This window comes from Dromaius novaehollandiae, chromosome 20, assembly GCF_036370855.1.
Source record: "Dromaius novaehollandiae isolate bDroNov1 chromosome 20, bDroNov1.hap1, whole genome shotgun sequence".
NCBI lineage: Eukaryota > Metazoa > Chordata > Aves > Casuariiformes > Dromaiidae > Dromaius > Dromaius novaehollandiae.
Genome location: NC_088117.1, coordinates 7,232,239 through 7,253,668, shown reverse-complemented (window position 1 = coordinate 7,253,668; position 21,430 = coordinate 7,232,239). Strand labels below are relative to the sequence as shown.

General features: G+C 46.2%; 1 protein-coding gene across 4 annotated transcripts in view; it reads right to left on the bottom strand.

The window, feature by feature from the left end:
• Window positions 1-21,430, bottom strand: part of LOC112991371 (collagen alpha-1(XXVII) chain) — a 187,934-nt gene that overhangs the window by 68,989 nt on the left and 97,515 nt on the right. For all 4 annotated transcript variants that reach the window (XM_064523662.1, XM_064523660.1, XM_064523661.1 and 1 more), the window contains 10 exons: window positions 21,327-21,380; window positions 20,858-20,902; window positions 13,663-13,716; window positions 12,843-12,896; window positions 12,639-12,692; window positions 10,879-10,932; window positions 10,521-10,574; window positions 8,541-8,585; window positions 7,067-7,120; window positions 5,460-5,504 (listed from right to left, as the gene is read on the bottom strand). In XM_064523662.1, coding sequence (XP_064379732.1) covers window positions 5,460-5,504; window positions 7,067-7,120; window positions 8,541-8,585; window positions 10,521-10,574; window positions 10,879-10,932; window positions 12,639-12,692; window positions 12,843-12,896; window positions 13,663-13,716; window positions 20,858-20,902; window positions 21,327-21,380 — 513 coding nt within the window. The remainder of the gene's footprint in view (window positions 1-5,459; window positions 5,505-7,066; window positions 7,121-8,540; window positions 8,586-10,520; window positions 10,575-10,878; window positions 10,933-12,638; window positions 12,693-12,842; window positions 12,897-13,662; window positions 13,717-20,857; window positions 20,903-21,326; window positions 21,381-21,430) is intronic.

Sequence of the window (21,430 nt, the reverse complement as noted above, 5' to 3'; positions counted from 1 at the left end):
AAAAACCTATGCAGAAGGCAAAGAGCTCAGTGGTTATATTGTAGCCTGGAGTTAGATGCTCACGTTAGAAATTCTTCCAGAGATTGTCTAGGAAATCAGCATGCCACTGTGACATGAAGGAAAACTGGATTAACCCCAGGAAGACAGCTACTACCAGGAAAGCTCTCCTTGCCAGTCAGGAGCTGGATGCTACCAAGCCTTCTGACACCCGCATGCAACGGTCTTTGCTGTGTCCAAAGCTGAAGCACTACCAGTGCGCAACCATTTCACTGAGATCAGGCAACGTGGACAACACACATGTGAGAGCAAAGCAGTGCTCATCTCTAGCAGATTACCCAACACAGGAATGAAATGGAGAAGAGGCGAATTTACAACATCTGCATATGCAAGTTTGCCACTGGGTGGCATTGCTGAAGGCTGCTGAATCAATTATCTTTTCAATTAGACGCAAGTGCAGATACATAGCTGATAACTGTTTCCAGTTACTGAAGATTTCCAGTAGCCCAAGGCTGCAATGAAGACAAACATTAAGGTGGAGGAAAGAATGGCAAAGCAATAGGTCAGTCCACTACAAAAGGACAGAGATCCCTGCTCTTGCAGCAAATGTGTGCGCTGCTATCACTCAAAACAACAGTGTTTCGAAAATGCTTTGGAGAAGTGAGGAGTGCAGCATCTCCTACCCAAACTCAGGCTTAAAGGCAGCGGACTTTGGATACACCGTCCACAGCAGCATCAGCTCCCACCCTATAAAGTCTCTAAGGAATCTGGGTCATGAAATGAGACACACTGGTGTTTCCTGGCCAACCTGGTGGTGCTTTGCAGATGGTCTGCTGCACCCTGATTACAGCATGCCAAGCAAAACGCAAACCGAGCACCCTCTCGAGACCCCGCGCTCCATCGCAGATGTGCCATTCGTTATCGCAGCTTGTGCAGAAAGCTGCCGGCGCTGCCAACACAAGCAGGGTAGAGGCAAACACTGCACCTGCTGCACTGGTAAACGGCAGGATGGAGGAGGAGCAAAGCCAAAATTTCCAGCCTGCTTTTCACTCCAGAAATAGGACACGACTCTGTCTGTGGGGGTACCTCATGTTCCAGTTCAAGGAAGACTTCACTTCTCCTTGTGTACCTAGAAAAGTGGCACCCCATGGTGTCACCGTGGTGAGATGGGAGTTAGGGACCCTGTGACGTGAACACACTTCCAGCACAGTAGCTCTGTAGCGTATGCAGCCAACACTGTCTGCGCTGGGCTAAATTAACTAACACTGCTATGTCTGCAAGCAGACATAAAATGAAATAGATATGTCTAGGCAAAATAAATCTTGGTAACTTATTGGGAGTATACGAAACAACTAGAGGAGATTGGATAACAACATTCCTCACCGGCCAAAATGGGACAGACACTGAAGGGAGCGCAAGAAGCAAAAGATTTAGGTTTTAAGAACCAGAAAAGCCATGGATGACAAACACTAAATCACAGTAAACTTGAAGGGTGGTCACTACGCTAAAACGGCTGTGGCAAAAGGTGTTTTCCCAGGTTCCCAGGGGTGAAAAGAAGCCTTGCATCAAACATGACTCTAGGCAGCGTGAGTAGTGATGCACATGAAGTCCCAGCAGCGGTGGCTGCCCCAGTAACAGCCCATAGCATACAGGAAAGAATGTAAAATATTTATATTAGACGGGGAGTTCAGCATGTCGCTCATGATTCAGTCTGCTGTATTCCCCAGCCAAGGGCATGGCGGAAAAGGGAGGTAGGTTGTTAAAAAGTTGCTGGGGGGTTTGGGGGGAAAGGAAGGGGGGAACTGGCAGACTGTAATTCTTAACTCCTGTCTGGCTTTCTCCATTTATTGTCCAGCCCTGTCATAATTAAGCCCCCCCTCTTGGCTACATCAACAGAGAGCAAGTCAGCAATGAAGCCTTGCATAAATCATAGCCCATTTGAGAGAAAAACCGAAAGGCGAGCCCAGCATGAGCAGGGTCTCCCAGGGATGGGACAGCCAGTCGCTCCCAGCAGGAACCGATCGTGGCCCTTTCTGTTTTACTGGTTCGCTAGAACTCAAAACAAAACAAACCAGGGACAAAGGATGGAGGGAGTAAATGTACAATCCTCCCATTCAGATGAAAGAAAGGGAAAGTAAAACAGTAAATATCACAGTTTAAGGGAGGACGCTCTGACCCGCATAGAAAATCCATGTGGTTTAACCCTCTGCGCACCAAAGCTCAGCTGCACCCTGGGCTCCCACTTCCCTCTGGGAAACAAATGAAGGAAATGTTGTGACACTGACAAAATGTCTTGACAGATCAACTCCATGTGCTCAAGTGCCCGTAAATCTGTGAACGAGAGGTCTGTAGCTCAGAAAGAGGCACTTCAGAGGGAAAGGCAAACGCTCTGGGAAAGGCATTACTCTGATGTGGGAAACGATGGTGCAGTTCCCTGCTCTGCTACCCGTCTGACCTTGGCCAACTCCATCCGCATCTCTACATGTCAAATCCCACCTGCAAAACTGAGAGTATAGCACAACCCTCCTCTGTAAGAGCGCTACAAGGAAACTAGATTAAGGAGATGAACTGATGGCATTGGTTTCCTTAGGCACGTATCTTCTTAGAACAGTATCTGACAGTGGGACAACACGGTTCTCCCTCGAAGACAGACGTACAAGAAAGCTGTATCACTGATGGGTAAGGGGAGGGGACAGCTGAGATTAGGGTGCTCAGAAATCCAACATCACCCCCAAAAACAGGCAACCCAGCATGTTACATGGATGCAATTTCCATAACCAAGTGACCAACAGTGACAGCCTTCTCAGCAGGGCGTGATGGGTTTGTGGCTGAACCTAACAACACAGCGTGTGAGAACAGGGCGGTCGCACGTCTTGTGCAGGAGGAGGGATTCAACAAGATGTTCCTGCTGTGACAGGACCTCCTCATTCCTGCTAAGGAGGAGGTCAACCTCAGCCTCTTTCAGCTGGCACAGTCCGTCACTGATCTTTTCTGCCCCCAGCGCAGAGCAGGCGGGGAGGGTCCACGGGCTTGAGGCGCCCATCCCCAGTACGCTGTTCTGTCTCCAGCACGGCGTTTCTTCTGTCCGAGCCTCAGGTGCAGACACGGAGGCAACATCCTCCTGCTCTGTGTTCCCAGCTCTGCAACAGGAAGGCTGGAGGTGCTGTGCTCTTCACCATATCCTTCTGCCTCCATCTACTGGCAAGGAAGGGTTAAATCACACATTTCCAGGGTACAGGGGAGCCCGGCAGCTGGAGTCCTTCCAGCATTTGAAGACAAAAAGCATCTTATGAATGAATTTCCTGAGTCAACGTCTTTGCAATGGAAAAACAACGTATCAGGGGCTGCCCTCTGGCTTAAAAGCTCTGTCTTCCCAGCGACAGCTCAAGTATCACTGGAAACCTTTCAAAAACTCCCATGTTTGCCTAAACAGATGTCCGCAAGAAAGGGAAGAGAGTGCTCCGATGAGATGGATGGGTGATCACTTCTCAGCTGTTTATGCTGAGGGTTTCCAGCCAGAGGGAACTCTCATGAAGGGCAGAGCAGCAAGCTGGAAAAGTTTCATCATTTTGTGCCTATGGAATAGAAGGCATCTAGGTGTCCAAAAGAGAAAAAAGGGATGAGGTGAAGGTCAGTCTCCCAGCGCTGAGTGACCTTGTCAGCCTGACCTCCCAGAGCTCTGCAAAAACCCAGCCCAGCCCCAACACCAAATGTTGATGCTTAGGCAGAGGGAGGAATTAAACCCCAACACTCCAGCATTGTTCTGCAAAGGTGTGATGGAAAGGAGGTTATTTCCCACTAACCTGGTGCAACATTTTTGTTCTAATGACTTAACTGGTACAGAAATGGAAATTCTTTCTGGGTGATATTTCTAGACAGAGACTAATTGACTAAAAATAATACAGGCAGCTTTCATACCACGGTGCTGGTTTCAGTGTCAGCGGAGGCCAGCTGTGTTTTCTTTTCGGTGAACAGTGCCTACAGTTTTCATCCAAGGTCAGTCCCAAGGGATGTTAAAGAATAATAATTGTACTGGTGCTTTGTCCTTCAATGGCAACTTCTTGTTAAGCATCTCAAAGCACTTCTGAACAATCATTGTTAACTGTAATGCAACAGCGTCCGTAGGTACTGTCTGAGATAAGGAGGTGTCCTACCAAGTGCTGTTCAGAGCAAGGTGTTCCCTGCCAGCAGAACTTCTCGTCTCGTTGGGCCCTGCACGGGAGAGCAGCTCCATCACGCGCGCTTTGCAGAAAGGGACCTGAGACACAGAGCACTGGAAGGTGCTGCCCCACATCGTGCAGAAGGTGACAGAGCTGCAAAGTGAAATTGGGCCCTGACCTCACATGTGTGCAGCAACTTTGCTTCTTCAGTTGTTGCTCTTCATAGAGTAAATTATGAACTGTAATTCAGAAATGGCTCTAATTCCCCAATAGAAATAACCATCTTCAATTCACATTAAGGCCCGTCAGACAGCTCGTGCTGAAAATGATCCATCCTGGCTTCTTGGACACGCTTGGTCAGAAACCTGTGAGACAAGAGATCCCTAGGTGTTGGACATAAGGGAATGAAGAGCCAGAGATGCAGACAAGCTAACCAAGCCTAACCGAACTTGCTGACCATCAGGCAGGGACAGCGCTGGGAAGGATATCTGTGCTGAGAAGCAACGCCCCTTTGCCGGCATCAGCTGCTGCATCCAGCTTGGTGTGGTCACACAGGAACGCAGAGAACGTGTCAGAGGCTCCGCGGCTGCAATTTCAGGGTTGCTGGTGGATGAGGTGGTTGGTTTCAATCACAGAGACATGAAGCGATTGTTTCTTTTTCCTTGCATCTGTGGTTCCCCTGAAGCCTACAGGGACCAGACATGTTCCCTGCTTCCCAGGCAGAACGTTCTCTCTTGCAGTACAACAAAATGTGGCTCAGTGTCTCTCTCCCCCAGGCCTGGTTCTTTTGGGCTGCTGTCTCCTCTGCTCCCAGAAAATCCAGTGGGAGCCAAAGGAGTTCAGCACCTCAAAGCAGAGAGTTCTGCCCTCAAAACCTCGGTGGGCAAAGCCTGGAAATTGCCCTTGAAGAACAAGAGGAAAACACAGAAATCCATAATCTTTCATTACAATAACTTTGCCTCCTTGACAATTTAACCACTTGATAAAGCACACCAGGTCATGTGTGTTATAATACTGCCAATACTGACAGCACATCAGTCAACTGTGACTTTATCAGAGCATTCTGCCTATGGGAAAACCTCCAGTTTAAAATAGACATTAAGGCCACTGTCGGTGCTACTCATCTAGAGCTTCAGTGGAACTAAGGGAAATGTTCCCTACATCAGAGCTGGAGTGCTGGGACTCTGACAGGTCTGAAGTGGCCAGAAACACCCAGTCACTGTCCTCTGCCTGGACCCTGGGCTCCCAGGGGATGGCATACACACGAGATCATCACACAGAGAAGGAAAACAAGGAGTTTACCTGCTCACCAACTTTCCCTGGTCGGCCACGGTTTCCTGGCTCACCCTGTATAACAAGGAGAGAGATGGCACCCTGGTTACTCACTGCTCCCAATCAGGCCCTAAGGACAACACGACGGTGTTCATGACATGAAGAGTTAAGTGCTTCATTCAGGGGCAGGTAAGCTGCACTTGGGAGGTGCATCAGCAAGATTTTTCAAGTTAAACTCCCCCATTCCTTTGCAGACCCATTACTTGGGCTGCTTCATGTGAATTGTGGAAGAACAGCAAGAAACAACCTTTTACAAAACCCAGTTTGACTTGAAAGATAATTCAAAGCAAGAATCATAGCTGACACAAACATGGAGCAAACACTCACTGTTCTGGAGTGAAATGCCCCGAAAAGCAACAGGTCCTGCTGTGGTGAAATAACCTACACAAAGCCAAGCTAGGAAATTGAAATATAAGCTGCCTGGTTTTTTGCAGCACAGCTTGGTCCTGGTTGGTTTATTCCCACATCTAGTAAGGCATGAGTTCTCATCAAGGATGTTCCTGGAGCTGGGGTGTTTCTGCCTGTAATATTTCTATCTGAAAGAACGAGTAAAACAGACACAGAAGACGACAGAAAAAATCATCAGCAGGAAAAGAACAGGAAAGGATTATGACTAACCAAAGGATTTGAGGAGCATCTAGAAGAAACAAGAGTGTGGACAGCATGGTGTGGTGTAGTTACTTAATGACAAAGCAGAAGGGGTCCAGAGGGTTCATCTGCCAGTGGAAGGATCACAAGCATAAAGGACAACCCAAATGTCACCAGGCAATGCTGCACCCTGATTCTGCTCTTGCAAAATCTCAAGCGTATGCACATTACCACTCACATGGAGTGTTCACATGAAAACCACAGGAGCAACCCACACAAGCTAAATCACAGTGCAGTATCAGAGAGAAATTCAGAGATGAGAAAAATGAGGGGTGAAGAGAAAAGCAGGAGGAGGAGAATTTTGAAGCTGCTAGGGATAAGGGCAGGCCATGGCAGTACTGAGTACCCCAGGCCATGGCCAGCTGAGTACCCCAGGGCAGGCTATCCGCAGGCCAGAGGCACTGCTAACCAGTATTGTCCTTGGGTGACAGCAGCTGTATTTTCTCAGTAGGCAGATACTCCAGATGTGCTGCCAGACCACATTTTTGTTATTTACTGTTTGAAGAGGTTGTTTTTGTTGGGTTTTCTTTCCTTTTGAGTGTGGGTTTATGGAGCGGGCTGCCCTGGGATGGCTCCTGCTGCTAATTAGGCAGCAAAGATAGGAATTATGTGCATTGTTTTAGAACAAAAACGTGGAGAAGCAATGGAAAAAAAAGATGAGATGATGGGGGGTGGGGTGGTTAATATCAAAGGAGGAACACACTTGTTTATAATAAAACACATGGCTTTTAAAAAAATGCCCTGTCTTTCTTTTTGCTGAAGAAACCAACCAGGGGCCAAGACCCCAGAATTCAGAGAAATCCTCAGTTCCCCTTGTCCTGTCTGGAACAAATACCTCAAGCTCAGAGCATGTTAAAGTTGAGAAAAGAGGCTTCCCTTTCCCTCTTCTGCCTTCCGCTTCTCTCATCATGAACAAACCCCTTCCTCACCTTTGGACCATCAGAACCAGGTCTTCCTGGAAACCCCTTCCGGCCAGGTCGACCCTGAAATGTACAGAAGAACAATAAATATAAAAACTAAGTAATAACTGTTGCAGTTGTCCTTGTTCACAGCAGTGTGTCTGTAAACCCGTATAACAAGGTGCAGCTTTCAAACAACGTTCCCAGTGAATCCAGGGCACTAAAGATGGAGCGGTCCTCACTGATGCCAAGGCAACACAAGAGGAAAGCACTGTGTCTCAAGTGGCACTCATTCTGAGCCATGGGGAACATGTCTAGACAGCTACTGCGAGGATAAGCCCATTTCTACCCCTCCAACTAGGTTCCATTACTTAAGCATTGCATCAGTAACACTATGCGTGGACTATAATCAACCAAGCCAAGGGTTTTGCCACTGCCCTCTAGATAATTACATGCTGCTTCAGCCCCATTTCTTCTACTTACAGCAGTTTTTTTGCAGCAATGCCAGTAAGGACACCAGCAACCTGAGTATCTGAAGTTGATATTTTGCTAGTGAGGGCTGGGACTGAGCCACGCGATCTCCTTACAAGCTGCATCCCTGGCATACAGAGAGGACTGGGGAACAGGAGTGTCCCTGCAGTAGGAGGAAGCCAGGCTGACATTCACACCTACTGCTGAGCAAAGCAGGAAGAAACCTGCAGACCAAAAGGTCCATGTTCCCTCTGGTTAGAAGAGGTTTATTGTTGGTGTTCGTCCAGGCACTGAAGTAACTGGATTTGTCATGTTTCTTCAGAAAGCAATAAAAGCATCCATTGGAACATAGGGAGGCAATGCAAGATAAAACATTTCTTTCCTGATCTGTATAGAAGCTCTTGGCACAGTTACCAAATTGCAAGATATTTTACTATTTTACAATGGTAATTATGTACATAACCATTATAAAACCCTGAACTGGCAAGCTCGCAGATGCAATAACATTCCTTCTGCTTCTCCTCACTTTGTTTCTGTGATACGTCACTATGCTCTAAGTGATGCAGAGACTGAAAGAGCTCTACCTCAGAGTCCTGTCTTTTTTCTTGCTTCTCCTCCCTTCAAACCAGTATTTCCCTGCTCTCATTGAAAAGATACTATAAATCAAGGAACCAAATATCAGGGCTAATTACAGAGATGGTTTCCAGTCAAAGTGCTTTATCTTGAGTATGACCTATTTAAAAGTTACAGGGTTTTTCAAGGTTTGAGACTTTAATCAAGGTCTTCTACCTGCTCAACATTAGCTTGTTATAAAATTACAGTCCCATTCATACCCTGTGGAAGACTCTTCCCTGACTCTCAATTATCCTTGATCAAGAATTTGGACCAAGCTGTGGACAAAACAATACCTCTTAGCAGGGAAGATCTCTTTCCAAACCAGAAGGTTTGAGGCTTTATGCTATTTTAATTCTTTTGCAAGGTCAATGGAGTTGCTAGTAATAGATCAAACCATTTAAAAAACAGTGAAACCTACCTCTGGACCAGGGACTCCTGGTGGTCCTAAGGGTCCTTCATCTCCCTGAGGTGAAAAGAAATTAAAATAAAGGGCAAAATAGTGGCAAAGTTTGGACTCACCGCATAGCAAAAATGGAAGGTCTGCAGTCTGGCCAGCAGTTAAACATGTGCTGTGTGCTCAGCTGTCACATTTTAACAACTGAGTCCTTCCAAATTGTACGGCAGGCAGTTCAAAGTGCTTCTCTGGGCACTCCCTGAGGCTCCTCATCTCAGGGATAACCCCCAAAGCTGAGTCCTGCCAGTAAAGGCCACATGAAATTCCACTGAAGTCAACACCAGTTGGGTGGGTGGGCTTATCAAAGGCTGGGTTTGGTCCAGGGATACACTTGACACGCTCATGGGATTCTGCTTCATTTGATTTGACAGGGGATACAAATGCTGCAGAGCTCTGCATGCCCCTCGCCCCCCCCCCCCCCCCAAAAAAAAGGGTGTTGCAAAATTCAAAATTCCCACAGAACATTTGTCCAGGTTTTTCTTTTGCTTTCAAATTAAACTAGACATGCCACAGGATGGAGATATCCCAAAATCTCACACAGCAGTTGGACTGGGTCCTCTCCCTTGGCTCTACACCAATTTCTAATGTGATAGGATCAGACCTACACTTTCTAGGAGATCTTCAGTTAAGCTACCCCAAAATCATCTTAAATGTCTAAAACCCACCGCCAAGAGAGAAATTATGTACCCTTGGCAGCCGCAGTTCTAGCTGCTCTGAGTTAGGTGGTCAGTGGTGGTAATGAAATGGCATGAGCTAGTGGACTGAAGACAGGACTGGAAGTCAGTGTGTTCAAAATACAGTAATGTTTTGAACAGGAACCCACTGTATGGGCTCAGACAAAACACCCAAAACATGCTCACGTTTCTAAAGAAGGTGTAATCCACAGCCTTGAGCTAGCCACCTCGGTAACAGCAGCAGTGAAGGTATAGCAGTACAGCACATTCAAAGTCCACATCTATGACTTCACTCTTACTGCTTAACTAGCCAACTACAGAAAGTTGAAGGCAGCTTGGTCATGCTGGCTTGAAACTGGAATGCAAGGCTTCCCTCTTTGTAAAACTCCTAGAATAATTTTTTTTCCTATTTCAGTGCAAATAAATGAGCTAATTTGCATTAATCCCATTTAGAGAGCAAACAAAAGAATTTGCAGAAAACATTCAGTATTACAGCTATTAGACAGCGCTCTTGTCCATGTGTGCACTGAGTATTATTTGCACAGTGCCTCATGACTCCCGACAAACACTGGCCTAAATGAGAAGAAACTTCACCGAAGTCACTAGATTTACAACAGGATAAAGACAACGGCACTTGGGCCTTCTCTGCTGCTGCTATAAAGTATTTACAGCTCCAGGACAATTAACTCAATGACAATTGTCGCTTCATAGAGACCGTGAATGGAATGAAACTTCAAGTTTTGGCATGAATCAAAAGGTGAAAACTGTAAACACTGAGATGCTGGGCAAACAAATCTTTGCAGAACGGCAATTTCCATTTATGCACTCTTTTTACAAAAGGATATTGCTCTGTGTGAGAGACCAGAGTTTGTAGGTCTCACAGTTCAAAGAAAAAACACTTTAAAGGAGCAGAGAGCAAAAGCCAGGTCAGGGCATGTCTGTGCAAAGGCATATGCAGGGAAAGGGGTATTATCATGCATTTGGGGTGTGTGGGAGCAGGGGAACAGGCTTTAAAAGAAAAGTCAATGCAAGATTTTGGGTCAACGGATGCCAGCAGTGACTGGAAGCAAAGATCACAGGATTGCAACTCAGCTGAAGCTCCTCTTCTGCAGGTTTCTGATCAGTGAATACAAACATTTGCTTGTAGATTCAGAGGGACTGGAGAATTTCAAATCCCAGGCACCATTTCAGTGTGCATTAGTCTTCAAAATTCAACATTATTCTTCTAATTAGATCTGCTTTTGGTCCTAGGAGCCCTGAGGACACTCACCTCTTGTCCAGACAGTCCTCTCGGCCCAGGTAAACCTCGTGCTCCTGGCTTCCCCTGAGCAAGAGCCAAAGGAAAAGATACTCAGAAAATAGAAACATAAGCTCTGAAGGGCCATTAAAATGAGAAAGTCTCTTTCAGAGCCATGGGACACCATCCAATGTCAATTTTGTTAGAGAAAAAAATTGAAAAAAGAAAACCCCACTCTTGGAGAGACCTCAAGCCAAACAGACCAAGCTGAAATGCTGGCCAGGACAATCCTCAGGAATCTCCAGGGCTTTTTCTCTCTCTCCTTCCCACTGCTTTGTTTTCCCTGGCTGGTTCCCACCCCACACAGAGTTTCAATTTCTGCTCCACTCACCTTTAGGCCTTCAGGGCCATTTTCTCCTGGTGGGCCAATGTCTCCTGGAAAGCCCTAAAAAAGAAAAAAAGAGAGAGAGAGAAATGGCTGGGGTGCACAGGACTTTTTCGGCCAGCTTCAGAGGACGTGTGAGGGTTTTAAATAAAGGCTAAGCACTGAGACATTTGTCCTTTGGTGGCAGTGTCCATGTGCGGGCCACTGCGAAGCATCTAGAGGGAACTGAACAACACAAGGGCAACAGTGCTATTGGTTTGATTTGAGAGCAGCCTTTCCCAGCCATTCCCTTCAGGTCCATCTTCTGAGAAGATTCTTGTTTTGAGGGCCTTCCCGTCATCACACAGCTAAAAATGGCAATTTGGGTTTTAATTAATCCTTGTGAGTCAGTGCATAATCTCACTGCTCCAAGGAACGAACCGCACATCTCAGCGACCAAGGAAGCAGGCGAGGAATTAGCAAGGTGCTGACATGCTCATTAGCTGCCATCTTCAATCAGGCAGCGACTCCTTTCCACCCACCACCCGTTCACAGAGGAAACAAAGGAATCTGCAGTTATTTCCAATAGCAACAAAGAGCAAAGATTGTTAAGTGGCAGCACTCGACAGAGAGCCCTTCCAGACCTAGCAAAATACCAGAACTGATGAAGGGAAAACAGGCCATCAGTCAGCGCTGAAAGTGGCTCTCCAGCATCTTACATACATTGTCTGGTTGCTTATGAAGGAGAAAAAGCGCAATATCCTGGGGGAAGCTGATCCTGGGTTTAAGGTGTCACTGTAACATTTTTTTGGTAAGGGCAGTAAGGGTCATTTTCTACTCGAAATGTTATTTTGTGGGGTGGAGAACCCTCCAGGAAATCTATGACAGATAATAAAAGGAGAAATCAGGAATATATCAGGCCCAGAATGGGTTATGAACCGATCTTGGTCCCCTCCAGTGGCACTGCCACTCATATACCATTATACCCAAGGAGAGGAGAGAAGTCCTGGGCCGAAAAGAGCAGGGTAGGTGGGAAGCAAACTGCAAGGTTCAGTGCTTGGCCCTGGGAAAGCAGCTGAAAACCCAAAGGAGTCAGAGAACAACATGGCGAGTAGCAAGACCTGTGTCCACAGAGGCTGTCCAGTGGCTGGGACACAGTCTGGGGCTCTATCCCGGCTTTTCACACATCTTTTTGCCTGGGCATTCCTGGAGCCCTTGTGTGCTGTTGTCCAAAAGCAAATCCATCTGCTCATTTTTAGCAAAGACTCTGACCCCAGAACACACCACTTTTGGGTCAGTAAAGGTATCGGAGCTCAGAGATGGTTTGCTCAGGTGTCATGGTCAGCGGTAGCGGTGGCAGCTGCCCCCTCCCTCCACCAGACTGGGTGCCCACGCAGGGGGCAGCCTTTGGCTCTTGCTGTTCCCTATGAATTAGCACTAGCTATACGCATGTATCATATACCTGCGCTAGCCATATGCATACTTTGATGCATCTCATCAAAACCCTATGCAGGCCTGTCTGTATACAGTCTGAGCACTAAAATCCTCCAACAGGGAAAGGAGATAGGCATCTCTTAACAGCCTCTAAAATAAAACACCACATGGGTGTTCGACAGAAAGCTGATTCTCAGTGGGGCAGCAAACTGCAGACATCAAATAACTGCTGCAGAGATAAAACGGAAGGGGAGAGAGGACATATCATGTGGGTTTGCTTAAAAAAAAAAAAAAAGATGCTATGGAAGTTACCAAAGAGAGGAAAGATTTAAGGAGGAGGTAGTGGGACATACCTCAGGGCCCGGTGGTCCCGGAAACCCGACTGGACCTTTGTCACCAACTTTTCCCTGCAAAAATCAGAAAACATGGAGAAAAGTGAGCTGGCTACTGGCTAGCGACTCTTCTGCTCCGAATAGCACACCCCTGCCAAGCTGTCTTTCCAGCTGGGCACTGAACCTCTAGGGATATGAAGCAGCAAAGGACATTTGGTTACTTACCAGGGGTCCTGGCTTCCCTCGTGCCCCAGGGACCCCAGGTAAACCCTGGCTGCCCTGAGAAAGAGAGAGATGATTTTTCAGAAAACACAATGAAGCATCAAAAAATACTAATTCCCCAGGCTCCAGCCCCAGTTTCTGTAGGAGCGAGAAGCAGTTTCTAAGGACTAAGCTCAGCCCCTGTGAGGAGCCAGGATGATCGCATTAGTATCAGTGAGCTGTTTCTGCTAAAGCCACGGCTGGATTTAGCCCTGAAGAACACATGAACTGTTGCAGTCAGCTGTGGCTCGGGGCCATACAGGCCCCAGCACAGTGCTTAAGCACAGCATTAGCCAGCTGAAGTCAGTATCATATTGTAGTCACAGGGGAGCAGTCATTCGTTTAAAAGTTATGCCCCATGTTAAGTGCTTTACTGGGTCAGGGTCTAAGTTGCTGCACTGAGCAGACAAATTCATCGAGTCTGCAGCCGCTGGACCACACACGTTCCTACCACCCCCATCCATTCCAACACTTTCCCTTCTGCAGGAAGATATAGCCCTTTTTATAGAAAGCCCCAGATTTTCTCTGACAGAACTGTTTTTATTAAGAACAACAACAAAATCAATATATTGACGTGAATTTTAGGAAGGCCCTTAGGATCCCAAATGAGAATTATATGAACAGGGGGAGCCTGGCAGCAGCATGCATCTAGTTCCACCTCTTTACGGACAGGAGGAAAGCAGTTCGTGATGGCTCACAGCTCAAAGATGAGCTGAGAAAGCTGGCAGCAACCTATATTACCTATGCAGGGGAAAAAATTGATGGAGAAAAGGAAAACAATTACCTTGTCTCCTTGGAAGCCGATATCTCCTGGAACACCTGCTCCTCCCTGATCACCCTGGATACACATCACCAAACAGAGTTAAAATAGGTACCAGCAATGGCCAGACTGCCCAGGTAGACACTAGACGGTGCGCTGCACAGCAAAAATCCCATCACTAGCTCGTTTCAAACCAGAACTGGTGTTGAAAGTCATATTGACTACACCAGCAATCCGGAACAAAGCACGTATTCCCCACCATTGATTCTAAACTGAGAAATGAAACCACAGGGGAGAGCAAAATATGAATTCCCAAGCCCTGCGCTTATATGGAAACCACAAGAAGGGAGGCCACCTTCCTTTGGCTAACTGCAGCCATGAAGGTGGTGGAGTGTTAAAATACAGCTGAACAAAAGAGCTAGTTTAGTCTTTGATGAATGGAGCTTTTCTCTTGTGAAGCTCCATAGAAGAGAAAATGATACTCAGGGCTCCCAGGAGCATATCCTAGCACTGGGATCAAAGGTCAATCTCCTTCCATGAGAAAACAAGAGTAACTTATAGCAGTGCTTCAGTCCCAGCCTGCTGCCAGAAGCTAGGCTGTGATTCCCAGGGCAGGGTAGGCTGGTGTTCACTGGGACAGGGGTCCCCATCTTTGAACCCATCATGACTGACAGCCTTTCCTAACTGAGCTATCTTTCTCCCTTTTGGACCATCCTAACAGATTCTGACTTCCTGGGTAGAAATAAGTATCCCCAAAGGATTTTTAGGAAATGTGGGTTATCTGGCATGGCCCGATAGCCCTGCTTGGAGCAGGATGTTGGACCAGATGACCTCCTGAGGTCCCTTCCAACCTCAATTATTAAGTGATTTGCTTTAACAAAGGGTGAGTTCAAGGATGGGGCAGAGAAAGGAAAATCTCTCTACTTGGGAAGTCAGAGGAGGAACAACTATAAAAACTTGGTACACTGACAAGACCCAACAGAAATAACTACTAGAGCAACTCTGTCCCATGCACAGTGAGCGCATCTAGACTTGGCTTCCCTGGAAGGGAACAAGCTATACAAATGCAAGGAACTATATGTCTAAACATACTCCACACAGAAGACACATGGACTCCTGCTACAGAGCCAAAGTCTACAAAGACATGAGAGAGGAATTCTACTTCTACTCCTGCAAAAAACACCGACTTGTTATCAGAGAGTTTAAATTATTACAACTACTTCAGTAACATGCAGGGGATAATGAAATTGTGAACGGTTTAGTCTTGAGTTGGGAAAGAGTTTTTGGATACAACTTTTCCAGAAGAAAAATAATTAAGAGCTAGGCAGATTCACTGATGGAAACATTTCATGGGTTCATGCTAAATTTACTTAAATATTTTAGTAAATGTTCCCACAACATTTCACTGAACCATCTTCAAAACAAGTTTTTTTTAAATAGCAAAATTGAAATGTTGCTCTCAGAAAAAAAGTTAAACGAATTTTATTCATTTTTTTTGACCTAAAGTATTTTAATTTGAGTCAAACAACCAATGCTTTGCTTCCTCTAAACAACTTTCCCCCCCAACCTTTTTTTTTTTTGGCAATGCAAGCAAATGGAAAAAAATCGGCTATTTACACAGCTTTGGTTCGGATGAACCCCAAGTATGAGATACAATAGAGATGGCAAAAACAACTGTATGACCCAGCTCATTCTCCAGCCATTGCCGTATTGTTCTCATCTTCTCTCTCAACTTCTTTTATCTAGTTCAGGTTTAAAACACTTAAATAAGTAAGCGGCTTGGCTCTGATTCTGGCTTCTGCCAGAAAACAGCAGCAAAATATCTTTGCTTGAAGTAAGAGTTTTTTTCTGAAAACTCCTCATCTTTATCACCTATACCGAGGTCCAAAAAAAGATTTTTTTTTTTTTTAAAGCAGTTTCCTACCTGGACAATGTAAGTGGCCACTCAAATACTGCTTTAGAAGAAATACTTGGATGTTAAGAAATGTCTACTATAAAAAAGGACTTTCCTGAGCACAGCAAAAGGCAGGAGCAAAACTTTACTGTTGACCTTTAATCAAAGTGGGACAGAGACCTTGTGACAGAGAAAAGCAGTTTTCAAACAACTCTGAGAAATGGGCATTAAAGAAGGTAAGAAGGAGGTAGAAAAGACAAAACACAGTTCTTATCTGTAGCTGGGCTCCGTGCAAGATGTTCACATGCTATTGCAATAACACAGAAGAATATCAAGGCATGAATGATCTACCTGCAATGGCCAGCTTTAACTATTAATATCTGAAACCAAAGCTGAGGACTAGGGCATCCACTTTTAACTGCCCGGAGCACACTAAATCTGACACTGTGACTCAGGCTGCGTGTCCTTAGTGTGAGGAACACACTAACGAAGAAAGAGGTGAAGAGAGTTTATTATTAAAAAAGAAGTTATGCTGACATGAGGAAAAAGGGCTGCAAGGACCCTGCTCATGGAGAGCGGAAGAACATACAATTCATAACTACAAACCTGATCCACACATGTGATATTGCCCATGCTTCATGTTCATAAAAAGAAACAGCAGCTTCAGAGATGCTGAGGCTGCTCTTAACACAACACCGTGCAGAAAGGGGGCTAGGGGGGAAGCAACAGCTCTGCAAGCGTGACACGAGTTTACTGTGTGGGGGACCCAGGCCTCTGTGCAGAAGTCGCATTTTGCTCTCAGCTGGACAACTCCTCCCAAGACTTCCTGCTTGGCATTGTAAGGGGAGCTAATGCTGCAAACCTGCTCAAGTTATTTTAATGAGCTGGACCTTCACAAGTTACACATGTCCTGATTCACAAAACTCCTTTCTATGAACGAGTAGCTAGGATTTCAACTTCCTTCACCCTTCCTCTGTACTCATCACATCATGTGGTCTTCAAGATCACTGTTTATTTCAGCCAGGGTTATATGATGATTCAACATCTCCTTGTAAATGAAGATGCATCCCTCTCTGTGCACTGCCCACCTCCACAAAAATATACAAATGGAAGTAGGACAACAACCTATTTTCCAGAGGACCCTTTTCCAGATGGATCTAGGTGGCAAGGCTCAGTTACATGCCTGCAAACCACAGGCACCATCTAGTCACCCCTTCACCATGCTTACATTTTAACTGCATCTGACCTGACAACTTTTGGATGAAGGGAGTTTTCCTCAGCTACAAGACGACAAAGACGCACAAGGCCGCACATTTGGACTGCAACCTAAAGAGACAGGTTTAGCATGACATTGCACACTTGCAATTAAATCTTCATCAAAACATCCTCAGAAAGCCACCATGAACAGCAACCCCGAGCAGAGAGGGCAGGCCAGCCGTGAACGGCATGGCTTGTGCTCCAGGTAGCCTGTGCTGTTGGCACCTACAGATGCTCCCTCAACTCTGCCTGGCAATGCCAGAGAAGTAACACGGCAAAGCACAGGCAACCACGTGGGTGCACAGAAGAGTTCAAGTTCTGCAGACTGTGACGGGAGGGGAGAGTCTCTCCCTTGCTGGGCAGGATGTGGGACACTCCAAAGCCCTATTGCCCCTCAAACCTGAGCTAGTCAGCAAGCGGCGGCAGATGAAATGGGTTAGGTCCACTGAGGCTGCCTTGAGTTACTAATTACAAAAGGTTACTGATTACTGTCAGCACAGAGCAGCGAGGTTTGCTGCTCTCCACCCCTGCTGATCCAGCACTTCGGATGCTGCCAAATGTCTGAGGCTTTTTTTTTTTTTAATGTGAAGTTTAACTCCACATTCACCAGCTTCCTGAAAATTGGGGTGGAGCAGAAGAGGGGAGAGCTGGTACAGTCATCCCCCTCTCCTCTGGCCTTGTAATGGGAGACTTCTGCAATAATCCATTGCTTCCCTTTGAGAAAAGCCTCTGTTTCTAAATGGCTTTCTTAGAAACTGCTTTCCAGAGAATCCATCTGAATCTTCATACAAGATTCAGCCTTCAGTAGTCCAGGACTCTCTGGTTTAAGGCACTGATTTGCTGCTGGAGTGGACATGTTGTGTAAGGCTGACAGCTGCCTCTGACTGAGCCTGGGCACTGTCTGTACTTGCTGGTAACTGGATTCATTCCCGTTGCACATCCAATACACTTGGCTTACGCTCAGGTCTTTCAGAGAGGGACTAGCAATTTGGGGAGCCCAGTTAAAGTCTCAGAAAAGAAGCTTAGGCAGCTGGTTTATCAACACCTATAGAAAATCATGCATTTTTAACTGTTTTCTGACCCCATTTCACAAGCAGGACTGTAAATAAGATTTCCAGAGTCTAACACCGCTTTCTACTGTATGGGTACCTGCTCTATATGGTAGGGCATGTAACATCCCTAGTGAATGCATTGTAGGAAAGAAGCACCAGCGTGGAAGCCCGGAGGAAATAGCGTGCTTTTCTAAGGGAACTCAGGGAGCTCGTATTCTCAACATGGTACAGAGAGAGGGGTGTGTTTGAGCCAAAACACGCTGATGTGCGGGGAAAAGGCTTCTGGTGGCTGGGTTGTCATCTCTAACCGGTCTGCTAAGTTCACCCTGGTAATAGCATCCCCAACGCCAGCTGAGAGGAGCACTGTGTTACTTGGGAGGCAACCGAGGTATGAGTATGAATAAGGATCTTTGCAGAGGCAGACTGCACACAATCACAGTCTGGCAATGTTTCAAGAATGGCAGAAGGCAAACTTTCAGACCAACAGACACAGAGAATAAATACAAGGTTCAGAGAGGTTGCTTATGTTTCTGGTCATAGCAGAAAGATAGTTTTGACTGAAGATGATGATGGAAGGTTATAACGGAGTCAAAACCTAATGGACAGGAAAAGAACAGTAACCAACCAGAAAAAGCCTTTATATCAAGTATTATTGCCTAAAAACAGCACAGCAGCAGAAATGAACAGTGACGTGACTGATGAGTGATCACAGAATGGAGCCTCCCATCCAAGTCAGTCCCTCTTCTCAGGTTCTTCCTGTGACCAGGCCCTGCAGGGCACTAAGTGAGCGCAGAGATCCTGCCCTATTTTCCTGCATTAGTCACTTCCTTAGGTCAGATATTTCTAAGACCAAAAGAGCATGTGGCAAAAACAAGGCGGGCAAAGAAAGATTTATGATACAACTTCTTACTAAAGGCTGAGATGGAAAACATTTTCATTGAGATGAGGCAGAAGGCAAGAGGAAAGATGATTCAAGCAAAGACAGGGCCAGCGAAGCCAGGGTGTACTTCCCACCTCCAGCATCCTCCTCCTGAGTCACCTCTGTGGCTCAGTGGCCCTCACATAACACGAAGGGCCAAAATCCTCCCTTCCTCCTACCCCATGTGCATTTTGACCACATGCTCTTTGAAGGCAGAGCCTTTCCCTTGCTACCAACCAAGCATATGCAGCAAGACCAGGTATCATTTAAATTTCTCAGTATTATCAGAGCATAAACAGTAAAACAAATGTAAACAAGCTGTAAGAGGGGATGAGTGGTTTTGCTCATGATGCCCAAATAGAGTAAGAAAAACTAAAGAGGCTGAAAGGTGCAATTCACTAAAGAAACATGGGAGTAAATGAATGGAACAGCCTTTTGATCAGTAGGAGAAGGGACCTATTATAAACTGGGCCAATTAGCTCTACAGCAAGACCAAAAATCAGAAAACCAAGTAACTGAAAAAAATCCACAAAGCTATACCAGGCCAAATCCTCTGCCTAATGTAGGCAGAGCTGATAAACCTTGTCTATACTCATGCAAACAAGTGCAGCACACTCGGATGCTTTGGCTAAAAGCTGTCCTCACTGCAGTGCCAGCTGCGTGCATTCACCTAAGCAGGTGACAGTTGTGGCTGTCAACGTCTAAGTAGGTCTGATTTTCCTCCATCCTGTGTTTCCCAGCCCTTTGGCTGTTAGATTGCTGGAAAGGATACACACAAGCTGTCTGGAAGCTCTCTCTGGCTGCAATATCATCACTGGTCTCATCTGAGTGTTTGATAGCACCACAGGATATACAAATAGGAAGTCAACGCATTAGGGACAGAGGAGGCTCGAGCAAGAGGAATGGTTTATCAGTCTTGGATCAGGAAAGGGCTGTAGAGAAAGCTAGCGAGGGAGTCTGTCCTGTCCAAGGAGAATGCAGTGGGAGAGGTAGGCACGGAGGGAGCTAAAGTGTTCCTGCACCCTTGGAGAGCGGCTGCAAGACTGAGCATGGGACTTTTGTGGGGGATGGATAATTTTGCAGTTAAGTCACCATTCTCTTAAACATACCCTGTCCTTCCTCTCAACAAAACTGAAAATGCAGTAGAGGGGAGAAATGGAAGCTGCAGACACCGGAGCACTGGCAAAGAGCTGCTAATAACGTACGGAGATGAGAAATAACTGGCTTGACACTACTTCCTCCACGTGCAGCTATATCATTCTTTAAAAGCAAACATCTAATGAGAGAATGCAACATCACATGGAGGGAGAAAACAATTAATGGTCACTTTGCTTTGCCCTCCTGAGCAATCAGAGCCAACAATAAATGATTGCACCCCTCACTCTTTCAGGCTAAATAAATCCTACAAGTGAATATCTCTAGGAAGATGTTTCTTATGACAGTGAGACATTTATACGTGCAGATTCATGCTGATTTAGCTCAAGCTGGGTGTTTTTGTGCCAGCAGCACTAAATCGTTGCAATCAATTCCCCTTTATTTTTTCATATCAGTTCAGCATAAGGCAATTTCCTCTTGGCAAGATGATGAACTGAGGTGAGCCCTTCACACGGGAGCAAAGGTACCTAAAACAGAATGTTTTTCCAGGGATCCAGATGTTTTTTCTGATCTGGTGGGCTGTACTTCTTTGTCATATCATGTGTTTCCCCCAAATGCATTAATGCAAACTGTCAGTGTTGTTAAATCTTCATTGTCCTCCCCTTCCCACCATGTAACCAGTATAAAAACATAAAAGCACAGTGTAACACCCGTTAATCCTACAGCACACTGTCATCACTGGTGAGAGACAGAAGCGCCAAAGAGGAGCTGAGCATAACAGACCTATGCTGGAGCTCCGTGGAAAAGGGGGTGGGGGTAGACACCATAAAAGAAGAAAAATCAAAACAGAAGTGTCAAGAAACAAGGGAGGGTGGAAGGATGGGAGCAGAGAGACAGCCAGAGTGGAACCAGTAACATGATGCTGAATAAGAAAGAGAAGCTAGGAAGGGGATTTCACATGCAAAATTAAAACACAGTGCAATAAGGGAGTATTCAGATCACCTTATCACCTTTCAGTCCATGTTCTCCAGGGTTTCCCATCAGCCCCTGAAACAAAAGGAAGTCCAGAGTGAGACTAAGCCATCCTGAAGACTTGCTTCAGGTCCATGATACTGATATCACTGATGGGGCTGGCAACTGAAACCCACAGCACCCACATCCCCCTGGCACAGCCCTGAGGCCAGAGGCCAGATCTCTCCCAAAGCACACTCCATTGCATGTTCTTCAAATGCCCTTTGGGGTCTGGAATGGCACAGGGAAAAATACCTCTGGCGTTCTCCAGTAACTCATACCTACTGCAGACCACCAGTGGGATGTTGCATTCAACAGTCCTGTGCCTGGGTCAGTGGACAAATGCGATTGCTGCCCATTCTTTCCCTCTGACAGCTGCTGTCACCCAAGCAAGGAACAGAACAGTCTTCAGTCCTGCTGGGGACAGAAAAGAGCTCGCAGGGCTCAGTTATTCTCTCACCTTTAAGCCTTTTGGTCCTGGATAGCCTATAGGTCCAACAGAGCCCATGTCACCCTAGTAAGAGAAAGAAAATCACTAGTCATTAGGTGCAAAACTAACAGATA